Consider the following 21,001-nt stretch of genomic DNA (forward strand, 5'->3'; position numbering starts at 1 on the left):
AATTATAATTATAATTATTATTCTCTCTAAAGAGGAGGTTATCAAATTGATTATATATTTATCTAAAGGAATGTGGCTCAACTTATAATACTACACTAAAATATCAAACAACTAATGAAAAAAGAACTTATTCTTTTGGAATAACTAAACCTAAAAAGTAATTTATACCTTTATAATGGCATAAGTAAAAAAATTCATAATATTATAACTCTGATATAGTCACCAAAAAAAAAGCTCTGATATGTCTTCTAACTTAATATTTGAGCGCTAAAAAAGACTCTAAATTATAAGTAAACTATTGGATAACATGTAATAATGCTGGTTAAAGTAAACTATTTCCCATGTGCTTTGTTTCCTACATTTTTCCCCGACAAAGAATGGATTTTTATATTCATGTTTTCCACGTTTTGGCTAGTTCTTATTCTATTCTATATGATAGGAAACGTTGACCATTTAGGTGATAATAGTTTTACAACTCCATCCTAGCTACTTACAACTCATCAGGATAAAAGTAGCTGTAGAGCAAGATAGCAAACATTTAAAAATACACTAAAGATGATTGAAAAGTCTGTTAAAAAGTTAAAAATAAAAGATAGTTAAGTATAAAGAATAATAATAACCGAAAAGAATAGTAGAATGAATAAGGAATACGTTTTTTTTTTGTAAAATATACTCAAATTTATTTAATATTTACATTTGTATAATAATTTTTTAATTTATGTTTTTTTTACACAATCTATGTTATTTTTGTTGTTGTTTATAGTATCTCCTAACCCGACAGATTAAGAACTAATTTGTCGCAGATTGGAACTCTATTTAAGAGTATGTTACTAACCAATAAATTATTGTATGTACAAGACAAGATTCAAATCCCCAACACTTAACTAATCCGGGGTTGGTTCAATCTATGTTTTTTTTTTTTGTCAATGGATTGGACAACCCTCAATCCTAAGTACTTGGATAACCTTCAACTTTAGGTACACAATACATCCACACACTTTTCACACATTTATCACATTTTTTCCCTCAAATGTATCCTCTAGAGTTTGAACTCTTAAATGGGCTAACGGCACATTATTGTCCAAATTCGGAGCATGGGATATTTTTCAATCCTCTAGCCCAAGAAAAAATGTTCACCTTCTAAGTCCCGGGAAAAAAAAAAAAAGGAAATTTTGGTGGGGGAAAATGTTGTTTTTGCGGCGGTTTTGACAGTACAGAACAGCAGAAGGAACGGGGTCGTTAGATCAAAACTCAAAAAGTAAATAATACTAACAGTAAAAGAAAACCCTAGCCGTTCCCTCACTAAACCCCGGAACCTCGATTTCGGTTAAGGTTGCACAACCGAACCATCGTTCTCTGTTTAGGATTTTTTTAGCTTTAGCAGCAACCTTCGTTGGGAGAACGATATGGTTTGGTTTCAATGTGAGGACTGCGGCGACAACCTCAAGAAGCCCAAGTTGGCTGGTCACTTCCGAAGCTGCTCCGCTTATAGGGTTCTTATTCACTTCTATGATTTCATTCAATTTCACATTTACTTCTTTCTTTCTTTTTCATTTATTGTTCATTCATTCATATTCTGCAGTTATCATGCATTGACTGTGGTGAAACTTTTGGCCAAGACACCGTTCAGAACCACACTCAGTGTATGACCGAAGCGGTGCGTCTCTCTTTAGTGCATTTTGAATGATCCTATGTTCTGTTAATTAATGAACTATGAGTATGGCAATCTGATATTCTCTGCAGGAAAAGTATGGTCCAAAGGGGCAAGTCAAGAATGGTGCACCTGCAAAGCCTAACAAGGATGGCAACAAGCAAAAGCCTGAGGTTGATATCAATGTTGGTTTGTCCGAACGCCCTCCATGGTTTTGTAGGTATATATACACTATTTCAGTACTTTCTAATATTATTGCAGTTGCTCATAGGCGCTTGTTGCACATTATAGAGTGAAACTTAATGAATATGCTTCCTAGTATTTGTTAAAACAGCTTATTCTGTGGTTAAGAAACTTAAAAATTATGTTAAGAAGTGCTATAAACTTAGCTTGGTGTTGGACTGTTGGTGCCCTTTGATCTTTACTAAGACGAATGCTTTCTTTAGATTTTGTGTTTGCCTTTTTGCTTTGTCCAACTCATTTGAGTATTTGGTTGTGACTTGGCAGTCTTTGCAATACACAAGCTACAAGCAAGCAAACACTTCTTCTCCATGCCGATGGGAAGAAACATCGGGCAAAAGCCCGAGCATACCATGCTTCAAAACAACCACCGCCCCAGACAGACAAATCTGCACCTGATGCTAAGATTTTGTCGGAGGCTGCTCCTAATGAGGCTAGAGACGGCAAAAATGCAGAGCAACCAAAATTAGAAGAGTCTTCTAAACAAGATAATTTGAAATCAGGGGACGAAATTTCTTCAGCAAAAAAGAGGAAACTTGAAGCGTCGGAGGGTGATCTTATTAAAAAATGCAGGAATGACATTTCTGTTGACACTGGAAATGGAGAAGTTATTCAGGGTGAAGAAGCAGAAGGGAGAGTAGAATCTGCTGTCAAAAATAAAATTAAGTGGAAGAAGCTTATCAAATCAGCTCTGAAATCTGTATGTTCTTTTAACGTTGAAATGACATACTTTATTGTTTTGTGCTTAATTTACCTGTCTTATACTGATCCTATTTGTATATTTTGGGCATAAGATGATCATATAGATATGATGACTTTAAGATTGGACCTAACTAGAGCTTCTACCATGGGCTGTAATGAGCTTGCTCAGGTTTTGCATTTTGTAATCTTGTGGTGTAAATCTAATTTCTTTTTCTATGGCACTTAAATGTGCTTGTGTTTATTTATTTGTGACAGCAACCTGATGGAACTTTGAAGATGAAGAAACTGAAAAAAGTTGTCCTTAAGGCACTGCAGGAATCTGGCGTCGTAGTGGATGAAACTGAGTTCAGTGAGGCACTTCAGCAGAAAGTAAGTTCATCCACTTGATTGTGTTTCCGTTAGTTTGTGTTAAAATGAGATATTAATATGGACTTCCTTATGAAAATTGTGTGCTTACAGATAAACTCCAGCTCTAGATTTGCTGTTGAGGGCAAGTACGTGCAATTGGTGGCCAAAGACTGAACGCATCAACTTATGATTAAGTCCTAGGAGTTTTTCGAGAATCTCTTGCTGCTGGTTCCTTTATGTTTCAAAACATATGGACTGTCGAAGAGAAGTGAAACTTGTATTCATCCCCTCTTTGCCCACATTTTTGTCCTTCCTGAAAAGAACTGTGAGAAGATTCACTATTGTTTTGCTCAGATGTTCAAGATACAGATTTTTTTTTGGATTTAGCAAATAGATACAGAATTTGCAGGATATGCATGTTCTTGATTGTATGACTTAATGTGAAGATATTCTATTTAATTTTAGGCAAGTTTCAGTCAAGTGATTGTATTAAACAGAGCTCTATTATTGCTAGCATCTATTGAAGTTCTGTAAGAGGCTGAGTATGTTTAATCCATTCCATGTCTCACAAATAAGAAGGAACTTCCTTCACCTCCTTTCCAAGCAACATGCCATGTTGGTTTCACGTTTTGAAGCTATCACACGGAATCAATCTTGTTTTCTACCATGGTATTCTTTTTTATCAATGAAAGCTTCCATGTTTTCTTCACCTCACACACTTTCTTTGGTTTCATGAGGATGATACCTGGAAATACCCTTCGTCTTTACATTAGTAGCAATGCACATCAACAAAATTTATTGCACAGTATAACATATACAACAATTTCAGTATCCCATGTGTTACATATATAAAAAAAAAAATTACTAGTAAAAGTTATAGGCAATTCATAAACACTCGTCACATTTCATGTGAGTATAGTATACAGCAATTCACAAAATCATTAAGTCTCAGCTTGCATAGCTGAATGAATTCTTGCAGTGAATTACTTCACCAACGAGATGCAATCCTTTCTTTTTTCATCTATCTATTTTGAAGTTCTCATATACAAATGTCCAATAGTTTAAGATAGACCATCCGGAATTGCTTCTATAATCTATTTGTATTTGCTTCTCAAATTTCATCTTTGCACTTAATTTACACCTGGAAGAACCACCATCTTAGCATAAGAATGACTGCTATTATCAGCAATGCTACGGTGCATACTAATGCCTGCAAAGTCAACCACCACGCCAATTTTAGAAAACGGTTAAGCAAATTGAAATACAATAATACGCGATATCTGCATGAAATAGGCAAACAAACAGGTAGGAATAGGTAGAGAGATTACAGCAATTGCAGAAGCTCCAAGACCTGCTCTTTCCCTAGGATCCTTCTTATAGTGATTTCCAAAATAGAGGATTGTCGCATAAAACCACATCGGTGGGCATAGGAATCCGAAAAGGAATCTGCAACATAACAAACGATGCCATGAGACGAGATCAATAAATCAGCAAAGACAGTTGATAGAGTTACTTACGAGAACCATCCAACTCCGCATCCGAAAAATGGAAGGGGTTTATCATAAAGTCCCGTTTGGTAGTCCTCTGTATCTCTAATTAACGAATACTTTCCCTTTCCATGGCCTGCAGCATCTATTGCTTGTCCTGCCATGAACATAAAGTTGCCAAGATTTCAGGCAAAAGAAGCATTGATTTGCAGAGTAAAGTTCATAAAACTCTGTTTCAAGGAAATTGGGGGCCTGAGGTTGAATCCAAAGCACAATGGGTATATGAAGGGCTTTGTCTAGGCCAGTAGCCCAGTAGAATTGAAATAGTAATTATGTGCCACTGGAAAACGCCATTTGAACAGAGAATGTTGCTGTCAACAATCACACAGGAACTAATTCTTTATGTCTATGATATAACAGATGCAAAGGAAAATGTAGGTAGCATTAACTACCAAATTTGTTTCATTTTCAACAGTTAGAAGTAATATGGTAGGATAACTTATGCAGTAATGTATGTCCCTTGCTGGCTTGCTGCACTCATATACCTAAATAAAAAAATGAATAAAAATGACTGGCATCCAATGGAGCCATCAGCATGCTAATTTGCTTTCCAACAAAATGAAAAATCCAATTTTATATAGAGGTTCAATTATGGTAAATGGCAAGAGTAAATTATACTACATAAAAACTTGGAAAGAAATGGTGAAGCCATTAGAAACAGACTTTTCTTTACAAGGTATATTGACATATCTTTGATATTGGTACCTCTAAATATTGAATAATTTCTCGCAGATGGCCTCAAAAGCTTATCCGAGACAGATCTCACTAATTCCACGTTGTTTTTCAAATCAACTGTCTCTTGCATCCTAGCATCTGAAACACCAAATGAAATCCATGGGAAGTAAGTGCATTGAGCTGATAGTCTCTTCTTGAGGTCCAAATTGCCCTATTTATATCAGAATGCAGTTCTATCTCATAGTGTGAAGTCTCCAAGCATATCAACTTTCAAGTTATAGGTGACAAAACTTGTTCTTATGAGAATACACATCTTCATATACAAATTTGTTAGATGAAGGATTTCTTCTGAATTTAAAACGTGTTCCACCCAACAAACAAAAATTCAATTCATATTATCTGATTAAATTCTAGAACTGCTTATATTAGAAAATTAATTTCTCTGTTTAAAAAAGGATATAAAAGATATGACAGGATGTTGCAAATATTGGAAAGATGAACATATACTTAAAGCACAATTTCTAATAAGCATATGCAGTTGTATTTATATTCATAGTATATCAACAATAATGTTTTAGTACCTTTATCCATGGGTAGTGTAGTTAAGTTCACACTGTCAGTTCCTCCAGCTGTTTACTCAAACTACCTGTTTTCGCGAAAATACAACATGCTAAGATAAAATCATGATTTCTCTGAGACTAGAATGTCTCTGTTTAGAACCAGATAATTGAATAGCAAATGTAGCTCATGCAAGGTATATGCTAACAGTATTTGAGGACTTTGGATCTCAGAAGTACTAGATTCAACAAATATGCATGTGCAGCAATTCAAGAACTTGAAGACTCCTAAGCATCCCATATTCTGCAAAATTTCTGATATTTCATATGAACCATATGTTTATACCATTGCAAAACATGTTAAATACATTAATCTTTTCAGATTTTCCGTTGTTCCAAGGAACCACAAAATTCTTCTTCCACATCTGAACTATAAAATATTACAAAAAAACCACCTATGCTCTTTGGTTTGGTTTGGTTAGAAGCAGTAGCAATTACATTAAGTATGAGACTTAGGCATTTGAAGCAGCTACACTATTCACTATCCTCCTCAAAAACCACAAGCTTGTTATTTAAGATACTAATCATGCATTGTATAACAAAGGATATTGTTTATCAAAGCTGGAAAGTTTCAGCATACAGCTGGTAATAACATCTCCCAAATCCAAATTTAGAATTTTCAGGTCACATAAATAACCAAAAAGAATTCTATTACACATGCATCTTTGTCTTTGATTTGACAATACATGTAATAACATACCAAAATAAGTAATGAGCAAACATAAAAATCTGAATCTACAGCAATCATCAACAAAGAAAAGTCTTACATAGTTACATATGTAAAATTTTAATAATAATTTCAAAAAAAAATTCTGCATCAGAAGGAAAAATTGGAAAAACCCATCAGAAAAAGGTAACAGAGAATTAAAGCATTAAACAACAACAGGAAATTGGAAAAGGAAAAGATTGAAGAGACACTGGCCTTCGATGGAGGAAGAAGGAGTCTCAGTTGTTGAAAATATCTAAGAAAAAGAGAGGAACTTTGCGTTATTCAACATAAAAAGCAATTGCTGCTTCCTCTACAATTCATCTGTTTATGGATCAAAGAGACCCTCTTTCAAAATTAACTATTGAAAGCTCAACAGAATTGACTTGAGTTCTTCTCTGTCCTATCTTGAGTTAATACTTAATATGAATATGGAAATTAATAAAAAAAACTAAAACAAGAAAAAAAGGTCACTTTATAAACAGGAAACTAATATTTACTTTAATTTTATTTTTTTCTCCAAATGATCGAGTTGATCTTTAGTTTTTTACGCAGATTCCTTGGGTGCTTCAGGCCTGGTTTGGTAGCTTGTTAAAGCTGGTATTTGAAAAAAAAAAGTTTTTTTATAATGGTTATATTTAATAAATTCATAAATTGTAATAAAAGTAATTTTTTATAGGTGTAAATTATATTGATTGTATTCAATAAAATTTGTACAATTTAAAATAATTTTAATAATCATAAATATAATAAAAAATTGATATATATTATTAAATTTTATCATTTTAATAAATACTAGTGCTAGTTGTTGTGAATTTTATTTTTCATCTTCGCCCTTTCGGAAGTATTTAATTGAAACATCTTGCATAGTTTTGTTTTATTGTATATTTTATTTGGATAAATTTGTATAAACGTTGGTGACAAGTAACATAATTTTTTTTTTGTGCATGCCACGGTGTTTATATATATTTGTCTAATTTATTAAAATGAGATAAAATTTAATATTTAAATTAAAAAATATAAAAATAAACAATTTTTTAATATTTAAAACTTATCATAAAAGATAACTTCGACAATTTCGACACTAAAATTACAGGCACCATAGAATTAGCCTTTTTTTATAAAGAGTTTCATTTTAAAAAAGGTAATAGTATATAATTGAAAAATAGTAAAGGATAAGCAAATTTTATTATTGGTGGTAAGTAGTTAGTTAATGATATTTAAAAATATGTAAAAGTGTTTAAATCCAAACAGATTTAAATTAAATCGTATCCAAATCTAAAATTGATTAAAATCACACTAATTTAAATTTAATTGGATTTTTTTTTTGTAAACTGTTAGATCAAATTGGACTTGAGATCTATTTTTCATAATCGATTCAATCCAATTCAAACTGCACAATATGCTATAATATTATTATTTTATTTATAATTATACTTATAACATATTCAATTTATTATATATTTTTATATTATTCATGTATTATATTATTTAATAAATATTTATATTCAAAATATTATTTCTTTATTTATTTTAATTAACCTATAATTTTATTTCTATTGTTATGTTATTGTTAGTTTTTTAAAATATTATTAAGACTTGTTATGTCATTGTTGATTATTTAAAATTTGGTCTTAAGACTTGTTAGATCTATTTAATTTGGTCTTGAAATTAGATCAGATCGGATCAGAACTTTTTTTTAAATCATCCAATCCAAACTGTACCACAAGTAAAATTAATGTTCGAATAAGATGAGTTTTTTGACTCAAAATCGATCCAAATCGCACCATAAATATCCTAAAAATATAAATTAAAAATATATTATTGAATTATTAAATTAAAAAAATTAAATTAATAACTAAAAATATTGACAAAAATAATAAATTTCTTGAATTTTTGCTTGTATATAGTTTGTTTTCCTCAAAGGAAAAAAGTGACCGACTCAACATAATATTCCACCTAAATATTGAGATATGATAAAAATAAATAAATAATAAGTACTAACTCTACTTTATTTATCAGTTAGTCTTTTCATTCATTTATCAATGTAATAAATAAATATTATGATCACAACAACATACATTATGCGAAATAAAATAAATCAAATTCTCCCCTATATAAATGTCCACATCTTCATTAAAGATTTCATGATTTAAAGTAGGTAGGTGAGACAGGCCTGCTTAATTTATAAATCAATCCAGGCAATATAATAGGATTATAGGAGGATAACTCCATTCATCAAAAGAAGCAGTTGCCTTTCTCTTTATTATTAGTAATATTATTTACTGAACATTTTCTCCCTGAAGCATCTAAAAATAAAGTTGCTTAGAATTAAACTATATAAATGGTTGAGGTGTTAAATTGATGGTTGCATGCTGAGTGGGCTTAAACCTTATATCTGGCACTTGCAGACAAAGGAGACTTAAGAGTTTGAATAGTCAGATATGGCAACTCTTGACTTAATAAATCAACTTCACAGCTACAATGGTTGAGTTATCTTATCTTAATTCTTTATGTAAAAATTGGGCATTAGTTATCCATCTGCCACAATGCATTGCTTGTAAACAAAGACAAGTAGACAATTCTGATGTAAATCAAAACTGCAAGAGTCTTGGGCAAGTATAAAATCAATTTTAATTTTTACCAACATAAAAAAGAAGAGAATTTTATCAATCACTCAACCAAAAGTATTCCAAATCAAAATATCTCATTGTTAAGTAGGAAATTAAATAATACTAATAGATTAAAAAAAACTAATCACAGTTTCTTTTTCAAAGATTAAATTGTTTTCATATGACTTTAAAAGATTTTGAGATTTTAGTTGTGGAATCAACTACAAATATAATTATTAGATTAAACTGACTATATTAAATCCATTTAAGTTCAGTCCTTTCCCAAACCCTAAGTTAAGGTGAAATGTTTGTACAATGGATTTTTTTCTTTTAAATTTTTTTCAGGTGAAGAATCAAGGAATCTTATTTTTTATGGAAAGGTAGATAGATATGGTAAACTCAGGGTTAAATAAATTCTTGGCAATCTAAATAGCAATTCCGTTGTAGTCTAGGTGGTTAGGATACTCGGCTCTCACCCGAGAGACCCGGGTTCAAGTCCCGGCAACGGAAAAAATGTTTTTGGTCCGGCCAGTTCAACTAATTAAAATATAACCATGATACTGTGGCCCAAATAGGCCCAATGATCTGAGCCCATTATGGAGGCGGTGACTGGTGAGTTGTGTGGGATCGCTCTGGAACGTTGACACGACAGCTACCTCACTCACTCTCGTGTCTTGAATCTTCTTTCTCCTTGTGTGTGTTCGTGGCACCCTCTCGCGCCTTCTGCAACTTCGTTAACCTGTATTAATTGAATGCAACACGAAGCAACGTTGATAGATTTTATTGTACTGATAACTGAAAATGGGTGAAGCTGCTGAAGCTACCACTCTCTATCAACATCATCATCGTAATCGTAATCATGAGAGTGAGTACGATCGCAATCAACGACTTGAAGTTGACCTATACCCTTTGAGCAGTTACTACTTTGGCGCCAAACACTCTATTCCTTTCAAGGATGAAACCCTAGCTGATCGCTTTTCCAGGATGAAATCCAAGTTCGTTCTTTTTCTTTAATTTAAGTTCTGTTTTCTCTGATTTTACAATTTCACTTGTGTTCTGGCTTTGTTCCTTCCTTCTTCGTTCTAACTCTCTTTTAATTTTGCACCTTAGCTATGCTGCTCGTGGAATTCGTAAATGCGTGGAAGCTGTCATTCTGGTGGGTTGTTTCTCTTGTTCCTTCACCCTTCATGGTTTTTCTTTCACTTTTTTTTTTCTAATAAAATACCTTGATAATTTGGTTCACTTGATTGAGTAGTTCCATGGAAGTGTTACCTAAAAGATTAGTAATTCATGATTGGAGGAAAAATGTTGTGCTTTATATGTTGTTTTTGGAAAACAAGTTTATATTAGTAATATGGTATATATGATTGAGCTCATGCTATATTAATTCCTTTCTCTGAAATTTTTCTGTTACATGTTAATTTTTACTTGAATTTTGGGAGGAAAGCATGGAAGGCTGAAATTGACTTGAATTTTCTGAGTAATATTCATATTTGTTATTGGTTATTTGCATTCGTTTTCCCTGAAGTGCTGGATAACAGTCCATGTTCTATGCCATTGATACAAGCAATATGTTTGTGTGCTGACAGAATGTAAATGTTCTTGGAACAGGTTGAGTTGTTCAAACATCCACATTTGCTGCTGTTGCAAGTCAAGAATTCCATCTTTAAACTACCTGGTGGTCGCTTAAGACCAGGTGAATCAGGTATCGTAGGAAGCCTCGAAAGCTCGAAATGGGAGTGTAAGTTATTGTTTGATAATATTTTCCTACCTGCATTTCTAATAAGCAAGATTCTATGAATTTCCAGATATTGATGGATTGAGGCGTAAGCTGGTAAGGAAGCTATCTGTTAATGAAGATGACAATGGGACTGAATGGGAGGTATTAAACTCGTTATTTTAAAATTGTCACCATATACCTACCTCACTACTATATATAGATCATGATATGAATTGTGCTATACTTGATTAGGTGGGTGAGTGCCTTGGAATGTGGTGGAGAGCTGAATTCGAAACATTATTGTATCCCTACCTGCCACCTAATGTGAGATCACCTAAGGTATGTAATCATTCAAATGGCTTTGCTTATGTAGTTGAGGATGCCCTAATAGTCTTGTTTATGGTTCTGTGGTGAAGGAGTGTACGAAACTTTTTCTTGTGAAGCTGCCGGAGAGTCGAAAATTCATTGTGCCAAAGAACCTAAAGTTGCTTGCAGTTCCATTGTGCCAAATTCATGAAAATCAAAAGGTATGGATTTCCATTGGACCCAGAAAGTATTTAGGTCACAGGCTATATGATGCTTGAATTGATTCACATTGTTGTATATTAGGGAATTAAAACCATGTTAGAATCATTTGAGGATAGTATAAACTATAGAAGTACCTTATGCTCATTTTTTGGTGACTGAAGTTATGACTTAATACAGTGGTGCTATGTTTCCCTGAATGCCTTTATTTTTGCATTTTGCAGAGATATGGGCAAGTGATATCAGCGGTCCCTCAGCTGCTTTCAAAGTTCTCCTTCAACATGATTGAATCTTAAGTCATTGACATGATGCAACCTTCGGTAGCTGAACATGGCCTTGACGACTTGTACACACACACACACACACATATATATATATATATATATATATATATATATATATATAGAGAGAGAGAGAGAGAGAGAGAGTATACAAGAGTGATAGTGATGATGAAAACTTGAAATCAGAAATGTGCATGTTATTTCAATGGTTGGTTTGAAAATTTTCCATCGAGTACTTACCCCTTCCTTTTCTTTTGGGGCTTTTTTGTTGTTTTTTTCTTTTTCAATAATACACGTACATACCCCCTCATACACGCACATGATTTTTAGCCTTGGCTTCATGGGAGTTGTCTGTAAGTGTGAAATACTCCGAATGAGTGATTCATTCAGCTACACTTCTCTCACTCACTCACTCTCATTCTCTCTTCTTCTCAAATCATGACGAGACAAATATTTGCCAGACATTCCTTTGATTTCAACCACAACCGGGCCTAAGTTTTTTGTAATGTGAACTTGTGAAAAAAACAGTTAAATCTTTCAGTAGCTACTACTTCTGTATTATTATGTCCATCTCCCACCGGACAACTTAACAACCAGAATTTTAAAGCCAAATCCTATCATTTTTAAAGTTTAAGCACTACAAAAAACAAACCATACAATATTGCAAATCACACGGGAACTGAAAGCAGCAACTGTATGATTTATTGCATGTAAATTGAGCTTAGTCAGCAATATAAAACTTGTTTGCACAAATTGCAGCCACTATAGTTTTAATATATTAACCTAACGAATGAATAATAAAGGGGGATTATAGATAAGAAAAAAGGGTTGAAGTACCTAAGTTCATGTTGTTCACCAATAATCACGGCAAGAGCATAGCCCGTCTTTAAAATGATGGAACCTTTTAGCATCTCTAATGATGAGTTCTCTTCCAACAATCTTAGAAATAATCTTCAGTGCAGTATGACAATCCCCACAAACTCGAAGGTTCTTAATTACCCTGATAGGAGAGCGAGCAGAGCTGCTAAGGAGACCATAAGCAACAGCAAGTCTCTCACTATGGGCAAGCAGAGCTTCTTCTTTTCCTTCTTGGTCTATGTCATGCAACACAAACTTTGTCTCTGGAATATAGCCAGCTTCTTTCATCTGCGACTTCATACCTCTAAGTAAGGCATATATTTTATCATTTTCAGGATGAGAAGTATCTCCGGCTCTATATTCATGGACTCGGCTCCTTACTTCCAGTGGATTTTTGCTTGCTAGTTTCCTGTCTTTCTCTTTTGTCAAGTCTGAGGCTTTGACAGGTACAAGGCCAGCCTTGGATTGCTCAATTAAGCGCGAAGGATCTAGTTGCTCAACTAACTCAGCACAACGATACCCCAGCTCAGTGTTTCCGTGAGCTCTACAGAGATTCATCATAGTCTCCCATACATCAACACTTGGCTCCATTGGCATCTTTTCAATGAATTCAAAGGCTTCATCCAGATGCCCAATACTACCAATCATGTCTACTACACTGACAAAATGAGCCATAGACGGTACAATACCAAAATCCTTGCTCATGGATTCAAAGTGTAGCATTCCTTCATCAATATCTCCCAGCATACTGCATGTCAAAAACACCCCGATGAACATCTGACCATCAGGTTTCAGTCCCTTTTCTTTAAATTGAGTGAATAGATCAATGGAATCTTCTGCAAACCCATTCTTAGCAAGCTGTGTTATCATAGTATCCCATGTAGTCAAATTGCGCTCTGGCATATTATTGAACACATTGAGTGCGTCATCCACAGAACCACATTCAAAATACATCTCCAGTATCTTATTATAAGTGCTGACTTGGAGGGGTGACAGATATTGCAAAGCATTTCTGTGTACAATTTTTGCCTCTTCAAGAGACTTAGCCTCTCCACAATGGTGCATTAATTGTAAATATCGCGGCAAATCCACAGGAATATGCAATTTTGCCAACAATTCCAAAACTTCAACTGCTTCCTTCACTTTACCGTTCATGCAGAAACCATCCAGTTCCTCAAGTGTGCCTCTATATGGACTATCATTAGATGCTTCAGCTGATACGCCATCAGGTTTTGCGGAGCCAAATGTTGATCCCTGTACAGTATTCCAGTTTGGAGAATACTGACCATTTTTCGGAGTTTGCTGAAATTGTTCAGTACCCAAGTATCGCTGACTAAACTCATTACTCCCTGAGTAATGATCATTTGGTGACGGATTACGAATATTTGTAGGAAGATTCCCTAGAAGATTTCCTGGAGACTCTGAAAGCCTAAGTGAGCTATGAGCATTTGGATACTGCATCCTTCCTCTGGGTTCTTGTGTCCAATTCTGGTTCCCAGTAAATGCATTTTGATGCATTCCAATTCCCTTTGAATTATCACCACCGACCCCAACTTGCTTCTCTTGCATCCTTGTATTGCTTTGACCATAGTACCCATTGACGCCTCCATTATGTCCAAAGGAATTGTTCTGAACTGAATTCCTAGAGATGCTTATATGACTTTCATTTGCAACCTGACCAGCTCCATAAGAAATTCTACCAGAACTGCCATGATTATTTCCATACGACCCACTAAAATTTCCACCACGAGCAGCTAAATTATTCCCATATTCATTTCGAATTCCCTCTGTATGACCCCAGTTCGGGTTTATGTTCTGCCGATTTCCCGCCGAAGTTCCTCCGGCAGAACCATTTGCATTTGCTTGAGCAGAATAATCTGGACTGTGCCTACTCACTAGCTGGTTCTGATGTGAACCTGGGTTACTTTGAGTTTCTCTGTAAAACCCAGCATTGTTTTGCATCCGATAACCTAAAGAATCATCTGTTTGGTTACTACCAGAAACCTGAAAATCTGACCTTTCTGCAGCAGTACTAATAGTCCTCAACAAGTTAAGGGTTTTAATAAAATCCACAGAGTCACCCATACAAGAACCATTCCGGAACTTCAGAAGAGAACTAAATATAAGTAGTGAGGTTCTATTAGAAGACATTGATGGCATGAGGCCGAAAAGAGAATCCAGCTAGTTTGCCAAAAGTGGTGTATTCTATTAGTAATTTGAATATCTGAAGAAAGAATAAGTAAAATAAAATGAAAAAAAATATATATATAATCAGTTCATAGAAGATATAACTAAAAAAGAAAAGCAATAATTGTTTATTGATGCAGTAAAGAAACAAAATGATCAAACTCAATATTTATCCTTTGCATAACGGAAACTTACAGTAGAGAGCATAGTTATTAAAACCAAACCAGTAATTGACCTGGTCAAATGACCGGATCACCAGTCACTGGTTCAACCGGTGGGTCACTAATTCACCTAGTTGACCCGGTCATAATTAAATAAAAACATTAACATCAAACATTAAAACTTAAAATACATGTCCTAACAAATATATTAATAACAATCAAGTATCAATTCCTAGACATAACTAATGATGCAAAAAGAGATAATAAACTAGTCACTGGTACAAAATACTTTCTCAATTTAAATGAACAAGAGAGAGCAAAAGATAATACAATCAGTAAATCAAATCCGAGGAATGATCATAAAATCGGCATCTATATCTTCATAGGACAAATTTAAAGCTTGACCAACATTTCCTTCTTTTTTATTTGCATCTATATCTACATTTGTATATGTTTCACAAATCAATACCAAGAATAATTCATAATAATACAAACAGAACAATTTAACTAAACAATTTTATTCTGAGTTGCAACATACATGAACTTCATTTTCAACTACAATAATTTTCAGCAGCAAAAGATTTAGCTCAAAAGATGATTTACAGCAACAAAATATTTAGCTGCATGATTATTTCAGCAAGACAACAATAGCTTCAATCTTCAGTAATGATGATCAGTAACAAATTCAAATGATTTTTAGCAACAAAAAATTTAACTAAGTAATCAGTAACAAATTCAATCAGCAATGAACAAATTTTAAGTTAAGTGACATGATATTCTGTAACAAATTTCAGCAGCACATTCAATTTTCAGCAACAAATTCAACGTTCAGCAATAATATCAGAAGTGCAGAATTACAGCAACAAAATTGAAACTGAAAGAAAGGGTGAAAAGGCTGGAACTCACCAAATCGGTTGCGCGAAGGACGATGACGGCGAGGCTCGAAGCAAGAAGACAAACGAAGACCAGCCCACCAGGACCTGCTGCCGGCGACAAGGAGCGCAGGGAAGGCGTGCGTCTGAGTGCGAGAGGTGACGAGACAGAGAGCGACGACGACCGGCCCCGGGACCTGCTGCTTCTGCCGCGGCGACGACAATCGCGCGAAGGCGCGCTAGTTGGGTGCGAAACGGTGACGGTGAGGAAGCTGGTTCCGTTTGGTTCTGCCGCCGGCGAAGCGAGCGCAGGAAGGCGGCGACTGAGCTTGAGACTGTGAGGACACAGAGCGCGACGAGTGGCTGAGTCCAAAACGGTGAGTGCCAGACCGAGAGAGAAGTGAGACACCGGAGACGAGAGTGGCGTGAGACGGGGAGAGAGCTTGAGGGAGAGAGTGGCGAGAAAGAGACCAGAGAAGAGAGACGTTGATGCTTTAGGGGTTGGTACTCGATAGTGGCTCATGAAGTAAGCACTCAGCATCCATGGGCAACTTTGATTTGGGCTTGGGCTGTGCCTATCTGGGCTTGAACAATAACTCAAGCCCATATTTAGAAAAGATTGTATTTTTACCCGGTATTACCGGAATATATATCTTTTAAAATTACGTCGATCCTGGTATTATAGATTATGATACAAAAAATTTATAGCATTAAACTACTTTTATATAAGTAAAAGTATATAAAATCAAGAGGTGATCAGCCAAAAAGTAAACAACTTAACTAATTTATAATTATATTTAATTAATTTTATTTATTTTTAATTTATAATATTTGATATTAATTGCTTCTCACCCTAAATTAAAATTCTAAATGATACTTTGGAGAATTAGGGGTGGAGATCATGGAACTCTACTTCCAACAATTCCAATTCTTATTATATAAAAAAATTTATAAAATATATAAAAAAATATCTATTTAGTATGAAAAAAAAAATATTATGATATTTAGTAGAAAAAACATCCTAATGCCCAACATAAGCACTATCCACGTAGAGATTTTAGATTCACCCAAAGACATTTGGCTGGTTTTTTGCTGATATCCTCTTGGTTTACTAGCATTGTTGTTTATGAAATGGTCGTAAAGGAAAAAAGTGCCCGTCGGCTAAGAAGACCAGAATCTTAAACAAAATTAAATAATAAGTTTTTTAGTTATTATTTTCAAATGAAAGAGTTTAATTTTTTTACTTAATTTTAATATTTGTTATCCAAAATTTAAAAGGATTTAACGTGCATGTTTTTATATTTGATTAGATATAAGTTTATTGCACAAATATAAATAATATTTTTTATTATACTTGCTATTTAAAAATAATACTTTTTATTATATTTATACTTGCTATTTAAAAATAATATTTTTTCTATATATATAAATATAATTAGATATTAACATAAAAAAATTATATTGATAGTTATAAAATTAATTCATTTTTTTAAACAATTGAATTTTGATTTTAATTGTTAATCACAATATTAGTATTTTTTTAAAATTATATGTAATAAACATTTAAAAGAAAATAAGTAAGAATATATATTAAAAAAAAGCAGTAAAAATTTAAAATTAAATAAATAATATGTATTTTTATTTAAATTATATTATGTTGTTAATTTTATTTTTTGTAGAACATAAAGGTAGACAAAAAATAAAGAATGAGAGAAAAGAGAGAGAATAATAAAGAAGAAGAATGAGAGAGGGAGTTTGTTAATTTTGGAAGTTAAGAAAATTTTTTATTTTAATTATAATAAAAATATTTGGTGACACATTTTAATTTGTCAAATTACTAATATAAAATATGAATTATAAATTATATATAGATTGGGAAGGATAAAGAGAAATAGAAAAAAAAGAGAAAGATAGATAAGAAAATATAAGAAGGATGTTTACTAATTTTAGAGGAAAATATTTTCTCTAAATTTTAATAAGAGAGTGTCATGTGATACATTTTAGTTATTAAATTAGTTAGTAATATATAAATATAATATATAATATAACTATATTTCAATTTTCGTATTTCAATTTTAATTTTAATTTTAATTTAATTTAAATATAATTAGAGAATGTCATGTTGTATATTTTAATTGTCAATTTCGTAATTAGTCATTGATAATGATATATAAGAGAGATAGAATGAGTGAAGAAATGAGAGAGATATAGAAAAGAAGAGAAAAGAGGAGAAAGTTCTTTAATTTTGAAGGAAAAAATTGATTTTAATTGCAATAAAAGAATGATATGTGATACATTTTATTTTTAAAATTAGAGATATATTAGATTTTTAAAACTTTTATCTTTTGCATGACCAAAAACAAAAATTTTTAATCTTTTTTAGTCTTTATTATGATATTTTTATCCATCAAAACAAAATAAAACAAAAAAGATACACAAAGACCATTAATTAAAAAAATCAAATTTATGACAGATTAATTTTTTATTGGTCGAATTGAAAGATATGATGGACAACTAAATAAAAAAAATACTCTTTTAACTGAGGCCTAGTTGAGATAACATATTAACATACTTCTTAATATGTTGTATCCAAATACAAACTTTGACAATACCAAGTAGTGGATAAGAACCCTTAAAAATAGTAGTAGTGGATAAGAATCCTTAAAAATATTGGGTATGTGAATATATAGTGCGTGTGAATTCGTGATATAATATCTAAGATTAAATACTGTGTAATAGTTAGCTAAGTAGTCTTCTAGTCCATTATTATTTAAGCAATTTAGTAAAAAAGTAAACCTATAAAAAATGTTTATGATATTTGTGGTCCATTTGATCCATTAAAATAATACTGTAACATATTAACTGGAGACATAAATAAATAAGCATATTTTTTGTGAGTTGAAAATTTTACAAGCATTATTATAAATGTTTTTTATTTTAGGTGTACTACTAAAGAATGTTCTGCTCCATAAATTTTTTTTATTATTTACAGAAATAAGTCTATACATTCTTATCTAATTTCTCTAATTTTTTTATTTTTTTAATGAACTCTTTTTGAATCGTAGATTTTGTACATTTTCAAAAAAAAATCTCTAAGTTGATTATTCTTTCACTGTTTGTTGAAGTTCTTTCATAAATGTCAAACACAAAATTTATGATGGTCTGGTAGACATTTAAGAACACATCCTGAACTATATGGATAAGTTCCTATATAACCAAAAAGTCAGTACAAAAATTTATAATCGAACCTCAAAAAGGTCTCTCATAAAATTATGTAAGTGATATCACATTGACTTCTCGACAGAATAAACAGATACTATCCATATATAGCAACCATCAACTATACAGCATCTACTTTATACAACAACTACTCATTTATTCTAAATATCAGTAAACAAATTTAATACTCATCACATATATATAACAATAAACAACAATACCTTAAGATATCTAACAATAAACAATAATAAAGGAATTTACGAATCAGCGGTTATATCTCATAATCTTCAATTACTATAATTAATTAAGATATCTAGCAATAAACAACAAAAATATTTTTTGCATATTTGAAATAAAACGTTAACTATGCTGTTTATAATCACCCATATTTTGATGCAGCAATTCCAAAAACTATCGCCAATTTTTTCGTATTTTTGATGGACACAATTGCATAAGCAATTACATAAATGTGATTGTTTGCGTCTTGACCAATGGTAGAGAGAATTTGATCGCCTATTTTAATCTTAGAATTTTTGAATGATCAATGATATATGATTTTTATTTCATTTTATGTTAATTTTATAAATATACAAATGTTCTAAATTATTAAAATAACTAATTAATTTAGTGGTTGTTCATTATATACCTAATTTTTATATCTAATTTAGTAGTTATTCATTATATACCTAATTTTTATACCTAGTTTAGTGGTTGCTCATTATATATCTAATTTTTATAAATATACAAATGTTCTAAATTACTAAATTATTAAAATAACTCTATTTTTTTATTATATACTTAATTTTTATAAAATATATGTTATATATATATGGTGTGAATAGAATAGAGTATACCTTAAACTCGTACCCTATTCTACTCAGATATATCTAAATTGATTTCTATCTTATTCACAGCAAATCAGATAACATTTTTTATCCGAATAAATTGGACCGAATTAAATACTTGCAAAATATTAAACAAAAATATTGCTACTATATTGCAACATAAAGAAAGTCAACAATTATTTTTATTATGGATGTTGGAGTGGTGTATTGGCTGGATATTGGGGAAAGAGGGGTATTACCGGAGTATGGGTGCAGGGTCAACACCGGGAGGGGGGAAAAAGGGGGGACGTTGTGGCTGAGCAGGTGGAGAGATGTGGCAACACGCCGGGGGCGTGGTGCCTACGACGTGGCGCAACTCCTGCAACACGCCATGGGCGTGCTGACTCACCACGCAGGGGCGTGGTGCCTGGTGATCCGTGCAGCGCAGGAGAGATTCCCGCGGAGTTCCAATGCGCCTGCTCCACCACGCGGGGCGTGTTGCAGGCTGCTGCATGCAGGGAACAGCCCCCCTCCAGAACCAACGAGCTCTTCTCCTCCTTGTATATAAACCCCATTGTTAATGAAGCTGAAGCAATGAAATGAGAGAGAAGCAAGTTAGTGTTGAAGCTGTCTCAATATAGTGAGTAGTAGTGAAAAAAATTAGTCAGTGTAGGAGTAGTGTGTAGTAGTAGTGACTAGCAGCAGTGTAAAAAATAAATTTTTAGTTTAAGGGATAAAAAAAATGGTATGTAATTATTTAGCGCCCGAAGAACATATTATCAACTATTTGGATCATCCTATTTACGTAAGTTAGCAAATTATAATTTTTTTCTGTATTTAAAATTTTTTTTATGTATTTATATTTATTTTATCTATATATAATTTGTAATGAGAATATTATTTTGTGTATTTTATAAATATTTTAATAATATAGTAATAGTATTTTTATAAAATAAACATTAATAATAATAATAATAATAATAATAATGTAATTTTTAATAATTTTTTATTTTTGTTATTAGGAAATATATTCAGAAATGAATAAAAAAATATTTTTACTTTTTAAACATAAATATATTGCGTATAGTAATAAATAAATATTATAATAAATTAAATATGTAAATTGTATAAAACATATGTTGTTATTAAAAATTTGAAGAAATAATAATTTGAAAAATAAATAATAATAATAATACGTGATGTTATTAAATATTATTGCAATCGAAAAAAAAAATTGTCTGTAAAGATTAAATATT

The 21,001-nt window shown here is 32.3% G+C and overlaps 4 protein-coding genes and 1 non-coding gene across 7 annotated transcripts; 3 read left to right on the forward strand and 2 right to left on the reverse strand.

Moving 5' to 3' along the window:
- The first annotated feature begins 910 nt into the window (after nt 1–910).
- Nucleotides 911–3,497, forward strand: LOC112696820 (uncharacterized). Of its 2 annotated transcripts, XR_011862084.1 has the most exons (7): nt 1,170–1,493; nt 1,583–1,657; nt 1,744–1,871; nt 2,159–2,591; nt 2,686–2,762; nt 2,849–2,962; nt 3,053–3,497. XR_011862084.1 is itself a non-coding variant. In XM_025749713.3 (6 exons), the coding sequence occupies exons 1-6, from the start codon at nt 1,407–1,409 to the stop codon at nt 3,113–3,115; spliced, it is 900 nt and encodes a 299-aa protein (XP_025605498.1). In that variant the 5' UTR covers nt 911–1,406; the 3' UTR covers nt 3,116–3,497. The 2 variants fall into 2 exon arrangements, 1 of the variants encoding a protein (XP_025605498.1); XM_025749713.3 differs by lacking the exon at nt 2,686–2,762 and having other exon boundaries at nt 911–1,493.
- A 223-nt stretch (nt 3,498–3,720) lies between these two features.
- LOC112696831 (uncharacterized) lies at nt 3,721–7,063 on the reverse strand. Of its 2 annotated transcripts, none has more exons than XM_025749730.2 (6): nt 6,703–7,063; nt 5,745–5,809; nt 5,194–5,301; nt 4,459–4,585; nt 4,270–4,387; nt 3,721–4,151 (listed from the first exon to the last, which is right to left on the reverse strand). In XM_025749730.2, exons 2-6 carry the CDS (start codon nt 5,752–5,754, stop codon nt 4,077–4,079), a joined length of 438 nt encoding a protein of 145 aa, XP_025605515.1. In that variant the 5' UTR covers nt 5,755–5,809; nt 6,703–7,063; the 3' UTR covers nt 3,721–4,076. The 2 variants fall into 2 exon arrangements, with proteins under 2 accessions (XP_025605515.1, XP_072052685.1); XM_072196584.1 differs by having other exon boundaries at nt 5,930–7,045.
- Nucleotides 7,064–9,535: 2,472 nt separating this feature from the next.
- On the forward strand, nt 9,536–9,608 carry TRNAE-CUC (transfer RNA glutamic acid (anticodon CUC)). Its single transcript has one exon. It is a non-coding gene; the product is annotated as a tRNA-Glu (tRNA).
- Nucleotides 9,609–9,694: 86 nt separating this feature from the next.
- LOC112696849 (pre-mRNA cleavage factor Im 25 kDa subunit 1) lies at nt 9,695–12,171 on the forward strand. The gene is made up of 7 exons (XM_025749760.3): nt 9,695–10,093; nt 10,209–10,254; nt 10,710–10,803; nt 10,907–10,980; nt 11,071–11,157; nt 11,235–11,345; nt 11,568–12,171. The coding sequence occupies exons 1-7, from the start codon at nt 9,900–9,902 to the stop codon at nt 11,637–11,639; spliced, it is 678 nt and encodes a 225-aa protein (XP_025605545.1). The 5' UTR covers nt 9,695–9,899; the 3' UTR covers nt 11,640–12,171.
- Nucleotides 12,172–12,304: 133 nt separating this feature from the next.
- Nucleotides 12,305–16,230, reverse strand: LOC112696839 (pentatricopeptide repeat-containing protein At4g32450, mitochondrial). Its single transcript, XM_072196627.1, has 2 exons — nt 15,737–16,230; nt 12,305–14,706 (listed from the first exon to the last, which is right to left on the reverse strand). The coding sequence occupies exon 2, from the start codon at nt 14,640–14,642 to the stop codon at nt 12,477–12,479; it is 2,166 nt and encodes a 721-aa protein (XP_072052728.1). The 5' UTR covers nt 14,643–14,706; nt 15,737–16,230; the 3' UTR covers nt 12,305–12,476.
- Nucleotides 16,231–21,001: the final 4,771 nt, after the last annotated feature.

The sequence above is a fragment of the Arachis hypogaea genome, chromosome 1 (genome assembly GCF_003086295.3).
Source record: "Arachis hypogaea cultivar Tifrunner chromosome 1, arahy.Tifrunner.gnm2.J5K5, whole genome shotgun sequence".
Taxonomy (NCBI): Eukaryota; Viridiplantae; Streptophyta; class Magnoliopsida; order Fabales; family Fabaceae; genus Arachis; species Arachis hypogaea.

Excerpts from the sequence above, each read along its gene's own strand:
- LOC112696820 (XM_025749713.3), top strand. The coding sequence starts at position 1,407 with ATGGTTTGGTTTCAATGTGAGGACTGCGGCGACAACCTCAAGAAGCCC. Across the intron at positions 1,494-1,582 it reads GAAGCTGCTCCGCTTATAGG|TTATCATGCATTGACTGTGG; the intron begins GTTCTTATTCAC and ends CATATTCTGCAG. Across the intron at positions 1,658-1,743 it reads CTCAGTGTATGACCGAAGCG|GAAAAGTATGGTCCAAAGGG; the intron begins GTGCGTCTCTCT and ends TATTCTCTGCAG.
- LOC112696831 (XM_025749730.2), bottom strand. Across the intron at positions 4,586-5,193 it reads AAATTATTCAATATTTAGAG|GACAAGCAATAGATGCTGCA; the intron begins GTACCAATATCA and ends TGTTCATGGCAG. Across the intron at positions 4,388-4,458 it reads TGCGGAGTTGGATGGTTCTC|ATTCCTTTTCGGATTCCTAT; the intron begins GTAAGTAACTCT and ends GTTATGTTGCAG.
- LOC112696849 (XM_025749760.3), top strand. The coding sequence starts at position 9,900 with ATGGGTGAAGCTGCTGAAGCTACCACTCTCTATCAACATCATCATCGT. Across the intron at positions 10,255-10,709 it reads GCGTGGAAGCTGTCATTCTG|GTTGAGTTGTTCAAACATCC; the intron begins GTGGGTTGTTTC and ends TTCTTGGAACAG. Across the intron at positions 10,981-11,070 it reads ACAATGGGACTGAATGGGAG|GTGGGTGAGTGCCTTGGAAT; the intron begins GTATTAAACTCG and ends ATACTTGATTAG.
- LOC112696839 (XM_072196627.1), bottom strand. The coding sequence starts at position 14,642 with ATGCCATCAATGTCTTCTAATAGAACCTCACTACTTATATTTAGTTCT.